Source organism: Indicator indicator, chromosome 16 (assembly GCF_027791375.1).
Source record: "Indicator indicator isolate 239-I01 chromosome 16, UM_Iind_1.1, whole genome shotgun sequence".
NCBI lineage: Eukaryota > Metazoa > Chordata > Aves > Piciformes > Indicatoridae > Indicator > Indicator indicator.
Window position 1 is genome coordinate 5,054,932 of NC_072025.1, and position 15,285 is coordinate 5,070,216.

A 15,285-nucleotide genomic window follows, 5' to 3' on the forward strand; every position below is an offset into this window, starting at 1 on the left:
AGTCTGGAGAAGAGAAGGCTCTGAGGTGACCTTCTTGTGGCCTTCCAGTATCTGAAGGGGGCCTACAAGAAAGCTGGGGAGGGACTTTTTAGGCTATCAGGTAGTGATAGGACTAGGGGGAATGGAATAAAGCTGGAAGTGGGGAGATTCAGGCTGGACGTGAGGAAGAGGTTCTTCAGCATGAGAGTGGTGAGAGCCTGGAATGGGTTCCCCAGGGAGGTGGTTGAGGCCCCATCCCTGGAGGTGTTTGCAGCCAGGCTGGATGAGGTTCTGGCCAGCCTGATCTGGTGTGAGGTGTCCCTGCCCAGGGGCAGTGGGGTTGGAACTATGATGATCCTTGTGGTCCCTTCCAACCCTGACTGATTCTATGATTCTATGATTCTTGAGTTATTTCAAACAACACCTCTCTTTAAACGAGCAGTTTGAAAACTCTCCTGTGTTTTGAAAAAACCTCCTTGCATATTAAGCTATATGTTATCCTGAGATAGTTTACAACTGACATCAAGCACATTATTATTGTGATTTTGCAGTGCTTGAACACTGAATAAATAAAAAATAAATACTGTTAACTTCATCATAATGTTTCCTTGACTTCTAATCTGTGTGGAAGTGTCATGATTCATAATATGTTGGTATTTTTTTCCTAAAATTGTCAGGAAAAAAACATCTGTCAAATTGACGCCTTTGATCTGAAAGAATGTTGTAAGTTGTCAAGTGGATTTGGCAACCAATTTGAACTCTTAGTAAACCAGTGTTGTTGCATTACTATGCTTTCAATTTTACTTCCACAGTATCAGTGAGCCTTTCCTTAAAAAGTTCTAAAAACTTTGAGTACTTTCAGAATCATACACTGTACAATTTATCAATGTAATGGAATGCATAATATTTGATACTGTAAATTTATGTGGAGTAGTTGTAACGTGTATTTGGCTTTGAATGAATAGGATCTACATAGTGTGCCTCTCTAGCTATCAAGCCATCTCTTCTGGTTTCTGTTCCATGTTCTGACAAGGATTTTAAGGAGATCTCTAGTTTATCTTAGAAAAGGGAAAGAGCGTCTTGTGACAGCATGACTTAAATTTCTGTTTGACAGGTCAAGCCCTTGGTTATGGCCTGTATTAGCAGTCTGATTTGTTGTAAAATGAAGGTTTCCACCAGTGCTCCATTCATTTGTATACAATTGTGTAAGATTTTGTGTGTTTTTGTAAGTCTTTGTCCTCAACTTTACTGTCCAAAAAGAGAATATTAGTTTTTTTCTACAGAATATGAATATATTTTCATTGAAACACAGAACTAAATTTGCTTTGTATGAATGTTCACGTATATGGATTTAGAAAATGCAGACTTTCATGAAAATAACATGTTAAGAAAATTGTACATACGCTTGTACTTTTTTGTTTAAAATAAAGATAAAAATAAATCTACAAAGTGTCTTTTTTATACTCTTAAACTATACTGTAAGGGTCTGAATTCCATGTTGCAGCACTTATAGGTAAAATAGTGGAACTTTTGTAATTCTTGGTGATTACTCTTTTTCTACTTGCTTTCTTAAAGGATTATTAGGATTTGTTGAACCGTGAGTAATAAATTCTGTAGATAATATTGCACAACTACTGACATTTTTTTTTTCATCTTCAGGGCTAATGGCAAAGGATTAAACCGATATGGCAGCTATGGTCCCACCTGTGAAGCTGAAATGGCTTGAACATCTGAACAGCTCCTGGATCACAGAAGACAGCGAATCTATTGCAACAAGGGAGGGAGTTTCTGTCTTGTATGCTAAGTTAGTCAGCAATAAGGAAGTAGTGCCATTGCCCCAGCAGGTACTGTGCCTCAAAGGACCTCAGTTACCGGATTTTGAGCGGGAATCCCTATCTAGCGATGAACAGGACCACTACTTGGATGCCCTTCTTAGCAGCCAGCTGGCACTGGCGAAGATGGTATGCTCAGACTCTCCATTTGCTGGAGCGCTTCGGAAACGTCTGCTTGTGTTGCAGCGTGTCTTCTATGCACTTTCTAATAAATATCACGATAAGGGTAAGGTGAAACAACAGCAGCATTCACCAGAAAGCAGTTCTGGATCAACAGATGTGCATTCTGTCAGTGAACGTCCCAGGTCAAGTACAGATGCACTAATAGAAATGGGGGTTCGGACTGGATTAAGCTTGTTATTTGCACTGCTAAGACAAAGTTGGATGATGCCTGCATCAGGACCTGGCCTCAGTCTTTGCAATGATGTTATCCATACTGCAATAGAAGTTGTGAGCTCTTTACCACCCCTGTCTTTAGCAAATGAAAGCAAAATTCCACCAATGGGATTGGACTGTTTATCACAAGTAACAACATTTCTGAAGGGAGTAACAATTCCAAATTCTGGAGCAGACACTTTAGGTCGTAGATTAGCTTCTGAATTGCTTCTTGGTTTGGCTGCCCAGCGTGGTTCCTTGCGATATCTTCTTGAATGGATAGAAATGGCTTTAGGTGCTTCAGCTGTAGTAAACACCATGGAGAAAACCAAGCTACTGCAAAGTCCGGAAGGAATGATCAGCTTTGATTGCTTTATGAGTATATTAACACAGATGCGACGATCTTTGGTAGGTATCCAGCTTTGATTTTTCTACATCGCAGATGTAGTGGCATTCTTGACTTGAAATAGTTTCTCAACACTGAATGCCAGTTTGATGAATGGTTTTCTTAATATGTTAAAAAGATGAGGGTTTTTTGTAAAATACTTTCTTTCAAGCATTTTCTTTCTTGTCCATCTCCTTCTCTCCCACCTTGTCCACCCATTTCCTCATAAGTAAAGATGAAATAGCAAACCACCTACTGTATTGTCACTTTTGACATTCTGCTTTCATTTCAGAAAAAGAATCAATGGTATACTTGATCTGCTTGCAGTTTATATTGTTCATAGCAAAACAGTTAGAATGGAGCTGTTTTTCAGGCTTGCTTTGCTGAATTTGCTTAGAATTTGCACTTTTGCAGTATGCCTTTTTTCCTGTTCACAGTTATTTATATTGGACGTTTTTGCTCCCCAGTTGGACTTTTTCTTACACATTTTTGGAGATTTAAGAGGTTTAGTGTTTTTCTACTGCTCAGAAATTAATGTGATAAGATAATGAGCTAAATTGTTTGGAAGAGTGGCACACTACTATGTTAAGTGCTTACTTCCAGTCCTACGTGAATGTTCTTTTTAAAGCTATGAATTTATTGCACAGCATGCAATCAGAAGCAGTGTCAAGCTTCTGCCTTAAAAGCTAAGACTGAAACAGGGAACATATTTTTTCCTGAAGTGCTCATTCTTTTCTCTCAGGTTTGTAATGCTTGCTAATAAACATAGGTTTTAAGAAGTAAAAAAATCTAAAGAATGGAGACCATGCGAAGAGCATGGCATTGGCAGAACTTAATGTATTGATGGGCAGCATGGCTTTGTTTTGGTTTTAGACTAGATAGAAAATCAGAGACCACAATATGGAAGAAGATAAAACGTAAAAACGATGATTTGTGATTTTGAAATGAAAAATCCCTTTAAACACAAATTACATGCATTTTACAATGAGACAGTTTTAGGAAAAATTAAATCTAAATCCAAGAATTAACACATAAGAATGCTTAAATAGTGTTTGTCATATTTTCGTTATCCTGAAGTGCATACAGATGCCATAGCTTGGGAGAAAGGTAGTTTACCTGTGCTTGTAGAAAACTTTTAATTTTGCTTAACTGTAAGAACAAATACATAATGTATTTTGTATAGCTGCACTGTTGCTATATGGAAGTATATTTCTCATAATAACAACAATTAAAAATTCTAGGGATCATCCACTGATCGGAGTCAATGGAGAGAGCCAACTAGAACGTCTGATGGCTTATGTTCTCTTTATGAGGCAGCTCTGTGTTTATTTGAAGAAGTAAGTCTTGAAACCAAGCTTGACTTAAAGGTAGTTGTAGCTTACTTCCCCCTCTCTGATTGGTGTGTGCATGTGGGTATGCTTCCCTCTATGCTGAGTTATTCTGGAGTAGAAGAGGAAAGCAGAAAAAATGAGAAAAGGTAATGATATGGTGATGGATGATTCGTATTTTAAGCAGAGACTCGAGGGGGAATTAAATTTGCACTGAACGTTCTGACTATATGGGACGGAGTTAAAATGCTGCTTGTAATTAATCTCTCATTTTAATAGGTTTGTCGAATGGCATCAGACTATTCACGAACATGTGCCAGCCCTGACAGCATTCAAACGGGTGATGCTCCCATTGTTTCTGAGACGTGTGAAGTGTATGTTTGGGGTAGCAACAGCAGTCATCAACTCGTAGAAGGAACTCAAGAAAAAATCCTTCAACCCAAGCTTGCTCCAAGTTTTTCAGATGCACAGACAGTGAGTGACGTTTGTAGTGTGTAACAGTGTGAGAGCTGAAACACCGCCCCACCCCCCCCCCCCCGCCCCCAACAATAACCAGGCTAGCTCAGTCTGGAAGCAAATGAAAGCTGTATTTACAAGCAAATCTACAATCTGTGATGAAATGCAATGAATATGTACAAATATACGCTATTCACAACATTTACAAATATGTACAATCAATAGAAAAGCACAACCAAGCCCCCTTTGCTTCCTCCAAGGGGCCTTTCCCCAGGGCCCCCCCCAACCAGAAGGAATCCCCCCAGACCACCCTGGCAGAAGGCAGAGAGTCAAGAGAGGCTGTTAGACTTAGCTTGTCAAGGTCAGTATGTTATCTTCAGCCAGAAAAGAAGAAGAAACCGCCAGACAGACAGAAGCCCAGCAAGCAAGCCAAGTCAGACTCAGACTGCCCAAACTCTGTTTTGAGTAGAGATTCTTAAACATTTCTACCTCTCCAATGGAAGTGTTTAGAATAATCATTATTTTGTTTTCTTACTCCCAATAGTGACTTATTTACATTCTTTCGCTTTCTCTCCTTGAACTTTCTGAAGAAAAAAAAAAGTTTTACAACCATCACAGAGTGATGCATTGTGTAGTATTTAAAAGCTTTATACTGAAAACGTGAAACTGGAAAATAGTACGTTATTCTGAAGCTTGAGTTGTAATGAAGATACAATGCTCAGAACCAATCACACATTATTTTACTGAAAGTATCTCACTACTTTTATTGATACCTGGAAAAGATATTCTGTTCTATTTATAATGACACACAGATCCATGCAACAATATAATATCCATGAATTATCTAAGTAGCTTTGGAATGCATTTGCAGAGACAGATTTGCTTGCCTCTAGGTTTGGGGGTATTTTGTTGCTATTGTTTAAAAGGTATCTTAATTGCTCAATCTTCTTTTCAATTGGTGGCTTTCACACCAAGGTTGCCTAGTTTAAAAGTCCAAGCCAGGCTGACTGCTGCTGCAGCAACCTTAATTAGTGTTCTGAAAATCAACAGAGAGTGTGCTCCTTCTGCTCTCATTCAGTTTCTACAGTTCCAGCTGAGCACTTCTGTTGATGCCTGACAGAAGATATAATAGTTTGCTTTTCTGTTACGATACTGGCTTTACAGTGTTGACCCTAAGTAAAAGCATTTTCTTGGTCATTAGATGTTTTAGGTATATTTTCTGAAATTGTTTCTATTTATGTCACTGAATATTTGACATGTCAAAGGATCGTGGGACCTTGCATTATAAATCAAGTTTATGCACTCAAAACTTTGCTTGAGGAAAACACTAGTACACAGGAGTGGAATGAGTGATCTGAATGAATGAGTTACTCTTTAAATAGTATTGTGTATACCCATAAAAAATGTTTATGTGATTTCCACTGGGATAAAGTATTTTGTTCTTTAACCTTCATTATTGATCTTTGTAGAGTTTGTCTATATGAGGAAGTTAATTCACAAATAGAGTTGTCACCACACAGTCTACCAGCTGCTTGTATGCTGGTTTATGATGTGGACATGCAGTGTCTTTATACTGTAGACTCAAACCTGCTTTGCACTTCTCATGTGCTAAGACTGCTGTAAGAAATTATTGCAGGGTTAGTTGGTTTGCTATTAGATTATTCTTCAGATGTGTGCTCAATTTCCAGTAGAGACAATTTCTTACTTTCTTAAAAACTTTGGGGTTTATTTCTTTGTTTTTTCTGTCTCAAATGCTAGTGGATTTTTGATGTTTGGCTTATTTCTGTAATGTAACCACTTGGTACTGGTTAAGTTTAAGCAAAACCTACAGGGCCTTATCTAAGAGTATCCATTTCAATCAATGAGACTTGGAGAGCTAAAGGCAGCTTGACTTCTGTAGCCTGTAGAAGAGATGCAAATAAGTAAGATAAATTAATTGCTATTTACCTCAAGAAAATAGATTGACTTAAAATATTTTTCGCAAATAACAATTTTTCTACTTGCTGAAGTCCAAATTTTCCTTAATTTTTACATTAAAAGGTTATGTAAAGAAACCTGGTATGCTGTTAAGAAATACTTCTAGATCTATATGTGCATTTTATCTATTCTTTCTTTCTTACTATTTTAACCTTTCTCTTTGTAGATTGAAGCTGGACAATATTGTACATTTGTTATTTCTACGGATGGTTCTGTTAGAGCCTGTGGTAAAGGAAGCTATGGAAGACTAGGACTGGGTGACTCCAATAATCAGTCTACGCTGAAAAAATTGACTTTTGAACCTCATAGGTCTATCAAAAAAGTGTCATCTTCAAAAGGATCTGATGGGCACACTTTAGCATTTACAACAGAAGGGGAAGTCTTCAGTTGGGGTGATGGCGACTATGGAAAATTGGGACATGGAAATAGTTCAACACAGAAGTACCCCAAACTTATTCAAGGTCCTCTGCAAGGAAAGGTATGTTCGGTGTAGCAGAACACTTCATTTTGTTCTGTTCAGTTGTGGCAGTGTAAAATTTTAAATACATAGTGTTTCTATGTTTTTTCAAAACTTATGTTTGAACCTGGGTATGCTTTCATCAAAGTACTAAAACTTACAGTTGCCTTTAGGCATGTAATTTGAAAGGGCATTGTCAGTAAACCTTCTCCTAGTCTGAAGAGTAAAACTTTGTTGTGCTGTTGCTGAATGGCAGTGACATTTCAAGAGATGATTGCTTTTGTTAGGTGTAACATTAGGAGTTTTTGAATACAACTTTTTAGTGGCTTCATATTGTCCTTTAAGGCCATCTCTTCCCTATCTATGTTTTGTCCAGTGTTTTAAACATCCACTGAAGCTTTTTTGCTGCTCTTAGACTGGCATATCATTATGTTAAACTTGCATGATCGTGACCAGTTTTAAACTGAACATGATCACTTTTAAACTTGTCTCTTTGTCTACTAATTTCCACTTATGAAATACAAAATAGAAATGATTGAATGATTGATTGATGTGTGTATGTTCACATGAGTGACCAAGTTGATTTACATCGACTACTTCTGAAGCTTGACTTACATAAGCTTTCAGACTTCCTCTTCAATCGTGTGAAAAGATGATTTCATTTGTGTGTGTACTGTAGGTTGTTGTATGTGTCTCAGCTGGATACAGACATAGTGCTGCTGTTACGGAAGATGGAGAACTGTATACGTGGGGAGAAGGAGACTTTGGAAGATTAGGTAACTTTAAAATGTCATGAAATACTTCTGGAAGAATTGTTGTAATTCGTAATAATACATATACTTGCCTTGTTCTCATCACACAACTCTTTATATACACATACCCATATATATGCACAGGTGTGTATATATAGGTGACTATTAAAATTAATGCTGAGACTCTTAAAAGATTGTAGTGCAGTTAATTTTACAGAGATTCTCACTTTTTAACATTTTTCTTTTCAGAAAAAGTTGCTTTGATTAATGCATAAGACTATGTGTATGTATGATTGCCACTACGACTGAAATGTAAACAGTGAATGTTTTAAGTAAACTGGAATTGTAGATAACAAATGATCTAGTGATGGTAGGATAGTTCTTTGAACAGTTGTGAATAACTGGCTAATAATATCCAGAATCTGATTCTAATCATGGAGATGCTAATAAGGACATGAGATACTAAGTTTGCCAGAATGACTTTATATCCTTTTATCTTAATATGTCAAAAATGTTAAATTTATCTGAAGTGAAAACGCGTGTTTTTGTTTTGCTTAAAGATTTCCTGTACAGCTGCTATGCTTAGTATAAAGTCACTCTTCTCAAGCAGGTTCAAGTTGAACCAGCAGATTTTGCTTATAAGCTCGCTTCAAGTTTGGCTTCAGTTACTTTCTGTTGTCTTTGCTTTGAATGTCACAATCACCAAGTAGAGAGGTGAGAGCAAGTAACTGACAGGGGCAGAAGATTAGGACAGTGTTTTACAACTTAAACTGTTAAACTTTGTCAAGGTGATTGGTGCAAGTGCTCAGCTTTTCTTTGCTGTTAAGAAAGGAACACTGGATTAGGGGTTTAACCTGCATTTTTAAGGGGAATTGTAGGAACATTCTCATTTAGGTTTAGGTTAATGTGTTTTTATGAGTTTTGGGGAGCTTGATGTGGGGTATGGTGGCTTCTAGTGCACAGCTGAAACGTAGCATTTAAGCACTTACAGCTAACCATATAGTATTCTTATCCCTCTTCCCCATTTTTCTTCTGTATCTACAGACCTTCTGTAGCTTATTAGACTTGTATCTCATGCTTATTGTAAATTACAGTACAGTAAGTGATACTGTAATGTGTTTGGCTTCTGCAAAAAGGACCGCTTAGAATTCTGTGACTGTCTAAAACTAACTAGTTCGGTGGTTTTGTCTGGGCAGTATCTGTGCTTGTATTGACAGTAGTAGTGCTCTTATTTTCGTTTCCTCATTCTGTTCAAGATACCTCCTGCCCAGTATCAGGGAGTGTAGGTACCTAATGAACTGGTGTTAAAGGCAATTATACTAGTAATTCTGTTTTCCGATGGTTTTGTTTTGAGGTTGGTTTGTTTGTTCTGTTTTTCTTCTGAACTAGACAGAACATAGTCCCATGATTTAGTGGCAGTAAGGTATGGATAAATCTCGTGCAGTATGTTTTAGAAAAATGAAACGTTTGTAACGCTTCTACAGATCTTTCCAAAAAGGGGGCAGAAAGTATAATTTGTGATGATTACAATGTATATGGGTTTTGCTAAATCTTACTGAAGTGACAAGTCATACATCTTAAACCTTCACAAAAAGAGAATATATTTTTCTGATTTTCTTAGGTCATGGTGATAGCAACAGCCGCAATATTCCGACTTTAGTGAAAGATATCAGCAATGTAGGAGAGGTTTCCTGTGGCAGTTCACACACAATAGCTCTTTCTAAAGATGGGAGAACAGTGTGGTCGTTTGGAGGAGGAGACAATGGTAGGTGAAACTAGTGTTTTGGTAGTAATTTTCATCTTATTCCATCTACCTCATTTCCTCATTGACCTTCCACCTGTGTTTCCTCCTTTTGAAGGCAAACTTGGTCATGGTGATACAAATCGAGTTTATAAACCTAAAGTTGTAGAAGCCTTGCAAGGAATGTTTATTAGAAAAGTTTGTGCTGGGAGTCAGTCTTCACTTGCCTTGACATCAACAGGGCAGGTAGGTAAAGACAAGTTTTCACCCCCGTGATGACAGTTGGTGAAGATGGTGTGGGTTCATTATTTCAGCATTTATTGTTTTTGACTGATGAGAAAATACTTAAATAGTAATGCAGTATCAATATAAGTTCCTGATTAAAGAACTGTGATCCTAGTGTGGTAGAGCAATTAAAAATATGTTGAAGATGTACACTTTTCAATACCCTTGCTTAGTCACAGAAAATGAATTAATTTTAGGTTAATAAACATAACCAGTGCAAAATGAAATTGGGTTCAGGAAGTAGCATGGATCCTGGAAGCACAATGCAGTGAAAAGCTTGTAATTTTTAATGCATTAATCCACTCAGTTTATTAAGTGATGTAACAGTTTTTTTAATGTATGTGTATTTTAGAGTGTAAGTGTTTAACTGGAAGTTTTATTTGTAATTTGAAAATCTTGAGAGAGCTTGGAAATAAATGTTTAGGTGGTAAATGAAGGCCCTCACTGGCATGCTATGTATACATGTAATACAAAAAGCATTTCTACACAAGTAACCTAACTGCCCCCCCCAAAGTCACCCCCCTGTGATTCAAGGGCAGTGAGTTCTTAAAGCATAGATTAAGAATGATGAAATTTACTGCAGCAGTTTAATTTCTTCTAAAAGCCTCCCTGTTGATGTGCTCTGTGGCCAGTGGTCTGAGTGGTTGGATGTAGATTGAACATGTGTTACCTGGAATGTATGTTGGAGCCATGAAAGTACTGTGCACGTTTTGTTGAAAGCGTAATTGCAGTTACTGTGCAGCTGGTTATTTGGTATTTTGCTTTTTCGTGGTCACCAGTAATACCAATTGGACCTGCTGATATTTTGTGCTTGGTTTGCTCTAGGTTTATGCATGGGGCTGCGGTGCATGCCTTGGCTGTGGCTCTTCAGAGGCAACTGCTCTCAGACCCAAGCTGATTGAAGAACTGGCTGCTACAAGAATAGTTGATATTTCGATTGGTGACAGTCACTGTTTGGCACTTTCCCATGGTAAAAGGAGTAAGATGTAAAGATACATTGCCCTCTTGATGAAAAGCACTTGTATCTCAGGTTTTGTTTTCCACTTTTCTTTATCTTTATAGATAATGAAGTTTATGCTTGGGGTAACAATTCAATGGGACAGTGTGGTCAGGGAAACTCTACTGGTCCCATTACTAAACCGAAGAAAGTAAGTGGTTTAGACGGAGTTGCAATTCAACAGATTTCAGCAGGAACGTCCCATAGCCTTGCCTGGACAGCTCTTCCAAGGGACAGGTAATGATGACATTGGGGTACAGATATAATTTTTATTTCTAAATGCAAGTTCACTTTGGAACACATTTAACTCTTCCCTGAAGGTGTTAACTGCATCATGTGTTTCAGATATTCTGCTTGTAATGAGTTGGACTACAGAGTCAGTCCTTCTTTCTTCTTTTCTCTCCTGCTTCTTCTCTGTTTCCTCTTCTTCTTTTTAAGTTGTTAACAGATTACAAGTAAAAGTAAAGCAACACCAGGGATTTGTATATTATTCTTCTTACAGGAAGATTTCTTAACTGCTGTTTATCAAAAATTACCAGGATAGGCAATGGGAGAAGAATAAACTCTTTTCTTTTTTTCCTCTGTGTGTGCTTCTGACAGGATTTTTTTCTAGCTTAGGCAGTTTCCTTTAGTGTAACAAGGAGTGGACTAAGCAGAAGACTTTAGGGAATGGGGCAGTTTAGACAAATTACTGAGGTGGATTTAAACATCTTAACAGATTTCTGGATGGTTACATGTTAATCTAGACTAAAACTAGGTACCAAAATCGTATGGTTATTAATGTACAGTGACTGAAATACTACTTTGTTACAACAAAGACATGAACAAGTAATTGAAGTGAAGCAATAAACTTCAGACTTATTTATGGACTAAGACAAAGGAATAGAAAAAAATAATAGTTGAAAGATAATTCAGGGAGAATTATAAATGACTGATTTAAAAAGTAGCTGTCTTAGAAAAATCACTTAAGAAAACAAGACTCAAATAGTTAAGTGGCACTACACCTTTTGAATTCTCCCTACAGTGTATCAAAGTCTCCTGATAGTCTGGCATTTGTACTAAAACCAGCTTTGTGAATCTTATTTGCTCTTGCACAAATCAGATTAAATACGTATGACTTGATATGTATGGCATTGTAGGCATTATTTTTCATAGCAGTTAAGATTCCTGGTTTTCACCCAGGTGGCCTGGGTTCGACTCCTGGTGTGGAACTTAGCCTGGAGAAGATGAGGCTCAGGAGTGACATCATTGCTGTCTAGAATTACCTGAAGGGAGGTTGTAGCCAGGTGGGGGTCACTCTCTTCTCCCAGGCAACCAGCAGCAGTACGAGGGCATACAGTTTCAAGTTGTGTAAGGGGAGGTATAGGCTGGATATTAGGAGGAAGTTCTTCACAGAGAGAGTGATTGCCCATTGGAATGGGCTGCCCAGGGCAGTGGTGGAGTTGCCATCGCTGGAGATGTTCAAGAGAAGACTGGGTGAGGCACTTAGTGCCATGGTCTAGTTGATTGGCTAGGACTGGGTGATAGGTTGGACTGGATGATCTTGGAGGTCTCTTCCAACCTGGTTGATTCTATGATTCTGTGATAAATGAAGAATGTTTGATTTTTGAAGAACTTTACAGAAAAGAGAGCAGAATATACCTTCAACAATCAGGAAATTGGTCTGCCTCAATCATATTAGCTTGTTCTAAGAAAAAACTAGGTTCTGTCAAGTGTATACTCAACCTGCTTAAACTGTTAATTTATTACAGAATGTTTTAGTAGCTAATTTACTTTATGTTTGATTCCAGGCAAGTTGTGGCATGGCACAGACCATATTGTGTAGACCTTGAAGAAAGTACTTTTTCCCATCTTCGTTCTTTTCTTGAGCACTACTGTGACAAAATTAACAGTGAAATTCCCCCTCTTCCCTTTCCTTCATCAAGGTATATACAGCATATGCATGTTACAGATTTGTATAAGTTCTTTTTCTTTACAGCAGTAATGTGTGGCTTAGTTGGTCTTTTCATTAACGAGTGTGTTTAATTGCTTGTTTGGGTGCTGTTTGGGTGTATAATACAGGAGCTTTTCAGTGGCTCCAATTGTTGCACTTGAAAATGCAAACTTCCCACAAATGTGAGATTCATAGACATGGAATGCCGGTTAGGCTTGAAATGTATGCACAAGAAGCATTTTTCTGTGCTTCGAATTTGGGGATTGGTCGTGCATTTCCATAAAATTGTCTATTCTGGAAGGAGCTCCAAGAAATGAAATCCAACAAAACTAAGCCTGTCTTCGTATGTCCTGTTAACTAAAACAGCCTCTTGACAAAACAGCAGTGATTGTTACTACAGCTTCCAGATTTGAGTCTTTTCAACAAAGGTGACATTATTGTTTAAAAATATGGAAGCATGGATGTTTACTCGCTTCAAAAAACAGTGTAAATATCAAAGATCTGGGAATCTGATTTTTTTGCTACAAAGATTTTTGAAGTTTTCTTTTTTAAAAATGCTAGAAATTAATATCCTGACTTTTCATTTTTAATCTGATCGTTCTACTCTTAAATCTTCCAAGTGAAGATTATATTCATAGAAGCCTGGGCTTTTGTGAGGAGTATATTTGTCTGGGACTATTTCTCTAACTGAATGCCTCTTGGAACCCTCATGCACAAAGATGGTTTAATTCTAATTTAGGGGTTGGTTCTTTTAAGCAGATTTGCAGTAGGCTTTCAGAGGAGTTTCTTTAAAGTGCCAATTGCAATTTACTTACCTTTCTGGTATGTAAAATCAATTAAGAATTTAATGCTTACAGCCCAAAAAAGTGAAAGGGAGTAAATCTAATAATAGCAAACATTAGCAGGGATGCATTTCTTTTTACAGGGAACATCACAATTTTCTTAAGCTGTGTTTGAAGCTTCTTTCAAATCATCTTGCGCTTGCACTGGCTGGAGGAGTAGCTACTAGCATTCTTGGCCGGCAAGCTGGTCCTCTTCGAAATTTGTTATTTAGACTGATGGACTCTTCTGTGCCTGATGAAATTCAGGAAGTAAGTAATGCCTTTTTTGTTTTGTGTGCAAATCCTACTACTCGTTTCTTTCTTTGACTGAAATTAGAGATTTATCTGAATTTCTGTGTTGGGCACTCTGATGAACACAATTCTGATTTACCAGCATTACTCATTAAAGTTTTAAAATGTAATCACCACCACTGTTTTATGATATGAAAGCAGAGGAGAATGATTGCCTAAGAATTTCAAGAAGTTGCTTTTGTATTATGACATTTTAATCATTGTTGCTTGAATCTAAAATGTGTTAGTATTGTGAACTCCCTAACTTAACTAACTTCTTGTAGGGTGGCATTCTTACACAAAATGGCAACTTAAAAAGGACTCATTATTGCTTTGACAATGTATTGATCTCATTTCACTCCTTCAGTGTACCACATATCTTTGCATCATAGAATAAAAGCTTAATGTGCTATTGTGTGACAGAATTCTGATGCTAAATAAAATTAAGTGAATGTTTTGCATATATCATGTGATGTACTGTATCTTCTTAAAGAAACATCTGAGTTGATGCTTTTTTTTTTCCCTGCTGAAAAAGTATTTCCTGCTACTGTAATTTTAGGTTGTAATTGAGACACTCTCAGTAGGAGCAACTATGCTGCTTCCTCCATTGCGAGAGAGAATGGAATTGCTACATTCTCTTCTACCCCAAGGTCCTGATAGATGGGAAAGCTTATCAAAAGGACAGGTAAGATCAAGTTTCTCTGGATTGGTTTGGTTGTTTTTATTAATCGTTTTGAACAGTGAGGTGAGCCTCATTTGCAGAGTGATGGCACATTATTGGTGAGATGCATTGCAGAGCTCAGCTAAACAAGCTCTATGGTTAGCCTGGGTAAATCAGAATTTAGCGAGGCAGGTTGCACCACGTTTTCTCAAGTGTAGGCTGACCAGCAGAAGGTTAGGAATCACAGTGCTAGAATATCTAGTCATTTAAATGTTTGTGAATACTAGTGTGATTTAACAAGTCTTGATAACAGAAAGTCACCTATTTTCTGGGAAGAATATTTGTGTAATGCTTTTTCTTCGTGGATTTCACACAACTTTGCAAAGATGACTAGGATGTTGTTCTTCTTTCTTGAGTGCAAGGAGCAGGAATTAATCTAGGTTAGGAGACTTGCCTGATATGCTACAAATGGAAGTAAAGAAATTCAGGGCTATCTGTTCCTATCCTCTTCAGCAGCAGTTTCAAAAAAACTGAGAGAAGCTGTTATTTAGTTCTGTACATACAGGATCCTGGTCAAATCCTTTACTTTTATACACTATGGGATTGTCTGGTTTATACTGAGACTGAAAACTACAAGAAAGAATCTTCTGATTCTGATTTTCTAAAGATTTTTGAAGGGTAGCACTGGTACAAAGTAAAACCTGTGATGATTACTAGGGTAAAATAAGTTTAGCTTTTTCAGAATTCATGACTAGTAGCAGTGGGGAAGAGTACTGAAATAGAAGGTCATTGCTCTGCATCTGCCATCTCCCTTAGTCTAATGTATGCTTGTCCTGCTTTTTACCCTTTTCCTTTTTCCTATATATAGATGAGAATAATTGCCAACCCCCTGTTCCCTAGCCCCTCAAGTAATCAGATAACTAGAACAACCTGCTGAAAGCATTTGGTGCAGTATCTAATCTCACTGTCTTAATCTCAGATTTTTACTAGATATTGCAGTATAATTTGATATATT

General features: G+C 37.4%; 1 protein-coding gene across 1 annotated transcript in view; it reads left to right on the forward strand.

Moving 5' to 3' along the window:
• Positions 1 to 1,664: 1,664 nt before the first annotated feature.
• HERC1 (HECT and RLD domain containing E3 ubiquitin protein ligase family member 1) overlaps positions 1,665 to 15,285 on the forward strand; it is a 75,620-nt gene continuing 61,999 nt past the window's right edge. The window contains exons 1-12 of the mRNA XM_054387952.1: positions 1,665 to 2,594; positions 3,813 to 3,908; positions 4,179 to 4,373; positions 6,499 to 6,810; positions 7,469 to 7,565; positions 9,163 to 9,306; positions 9,401 to 9,528; positions 10,393 to 10,537; positions 10,630 to 10,801; positions 12,355 to 12,489; positions 13,423 to 13,588; positions 14,169 to 14,294. Of these exons, the coding sequence (XP_054243927.1) occupies positions 1,665 to 2,594; positions 3,813 to 3,908; positions 4,179 to 4,373; positions 6,499 to 6,810; positions 7,469 to 7,565; positions 9,163 to 9,306; positions 9,401 to 9,528; positions 10,393 to 10,537; positions 10,630 to 10,801; positions 12,355 to 12,489; positions 13,423 to 13,588; positions 14,169 to 14,294 (2,646 nt within the window). The remainder of the gene's footprint in view (positions 2,595 to 3,812; positions 3,909 to 4,178; positions 4,374 to 6,498; positions 6,811 to 7,468; positions 7,566 to 9,162; positions 9,307 to 9,400; positions 9,529 to 10,392; positions 10,538 to 10,629; positions 10,802 to 12,354; positions 12,490 to 13,422; positions 13,589 to 14,168; positions 14,295 to 15,285) is intronic.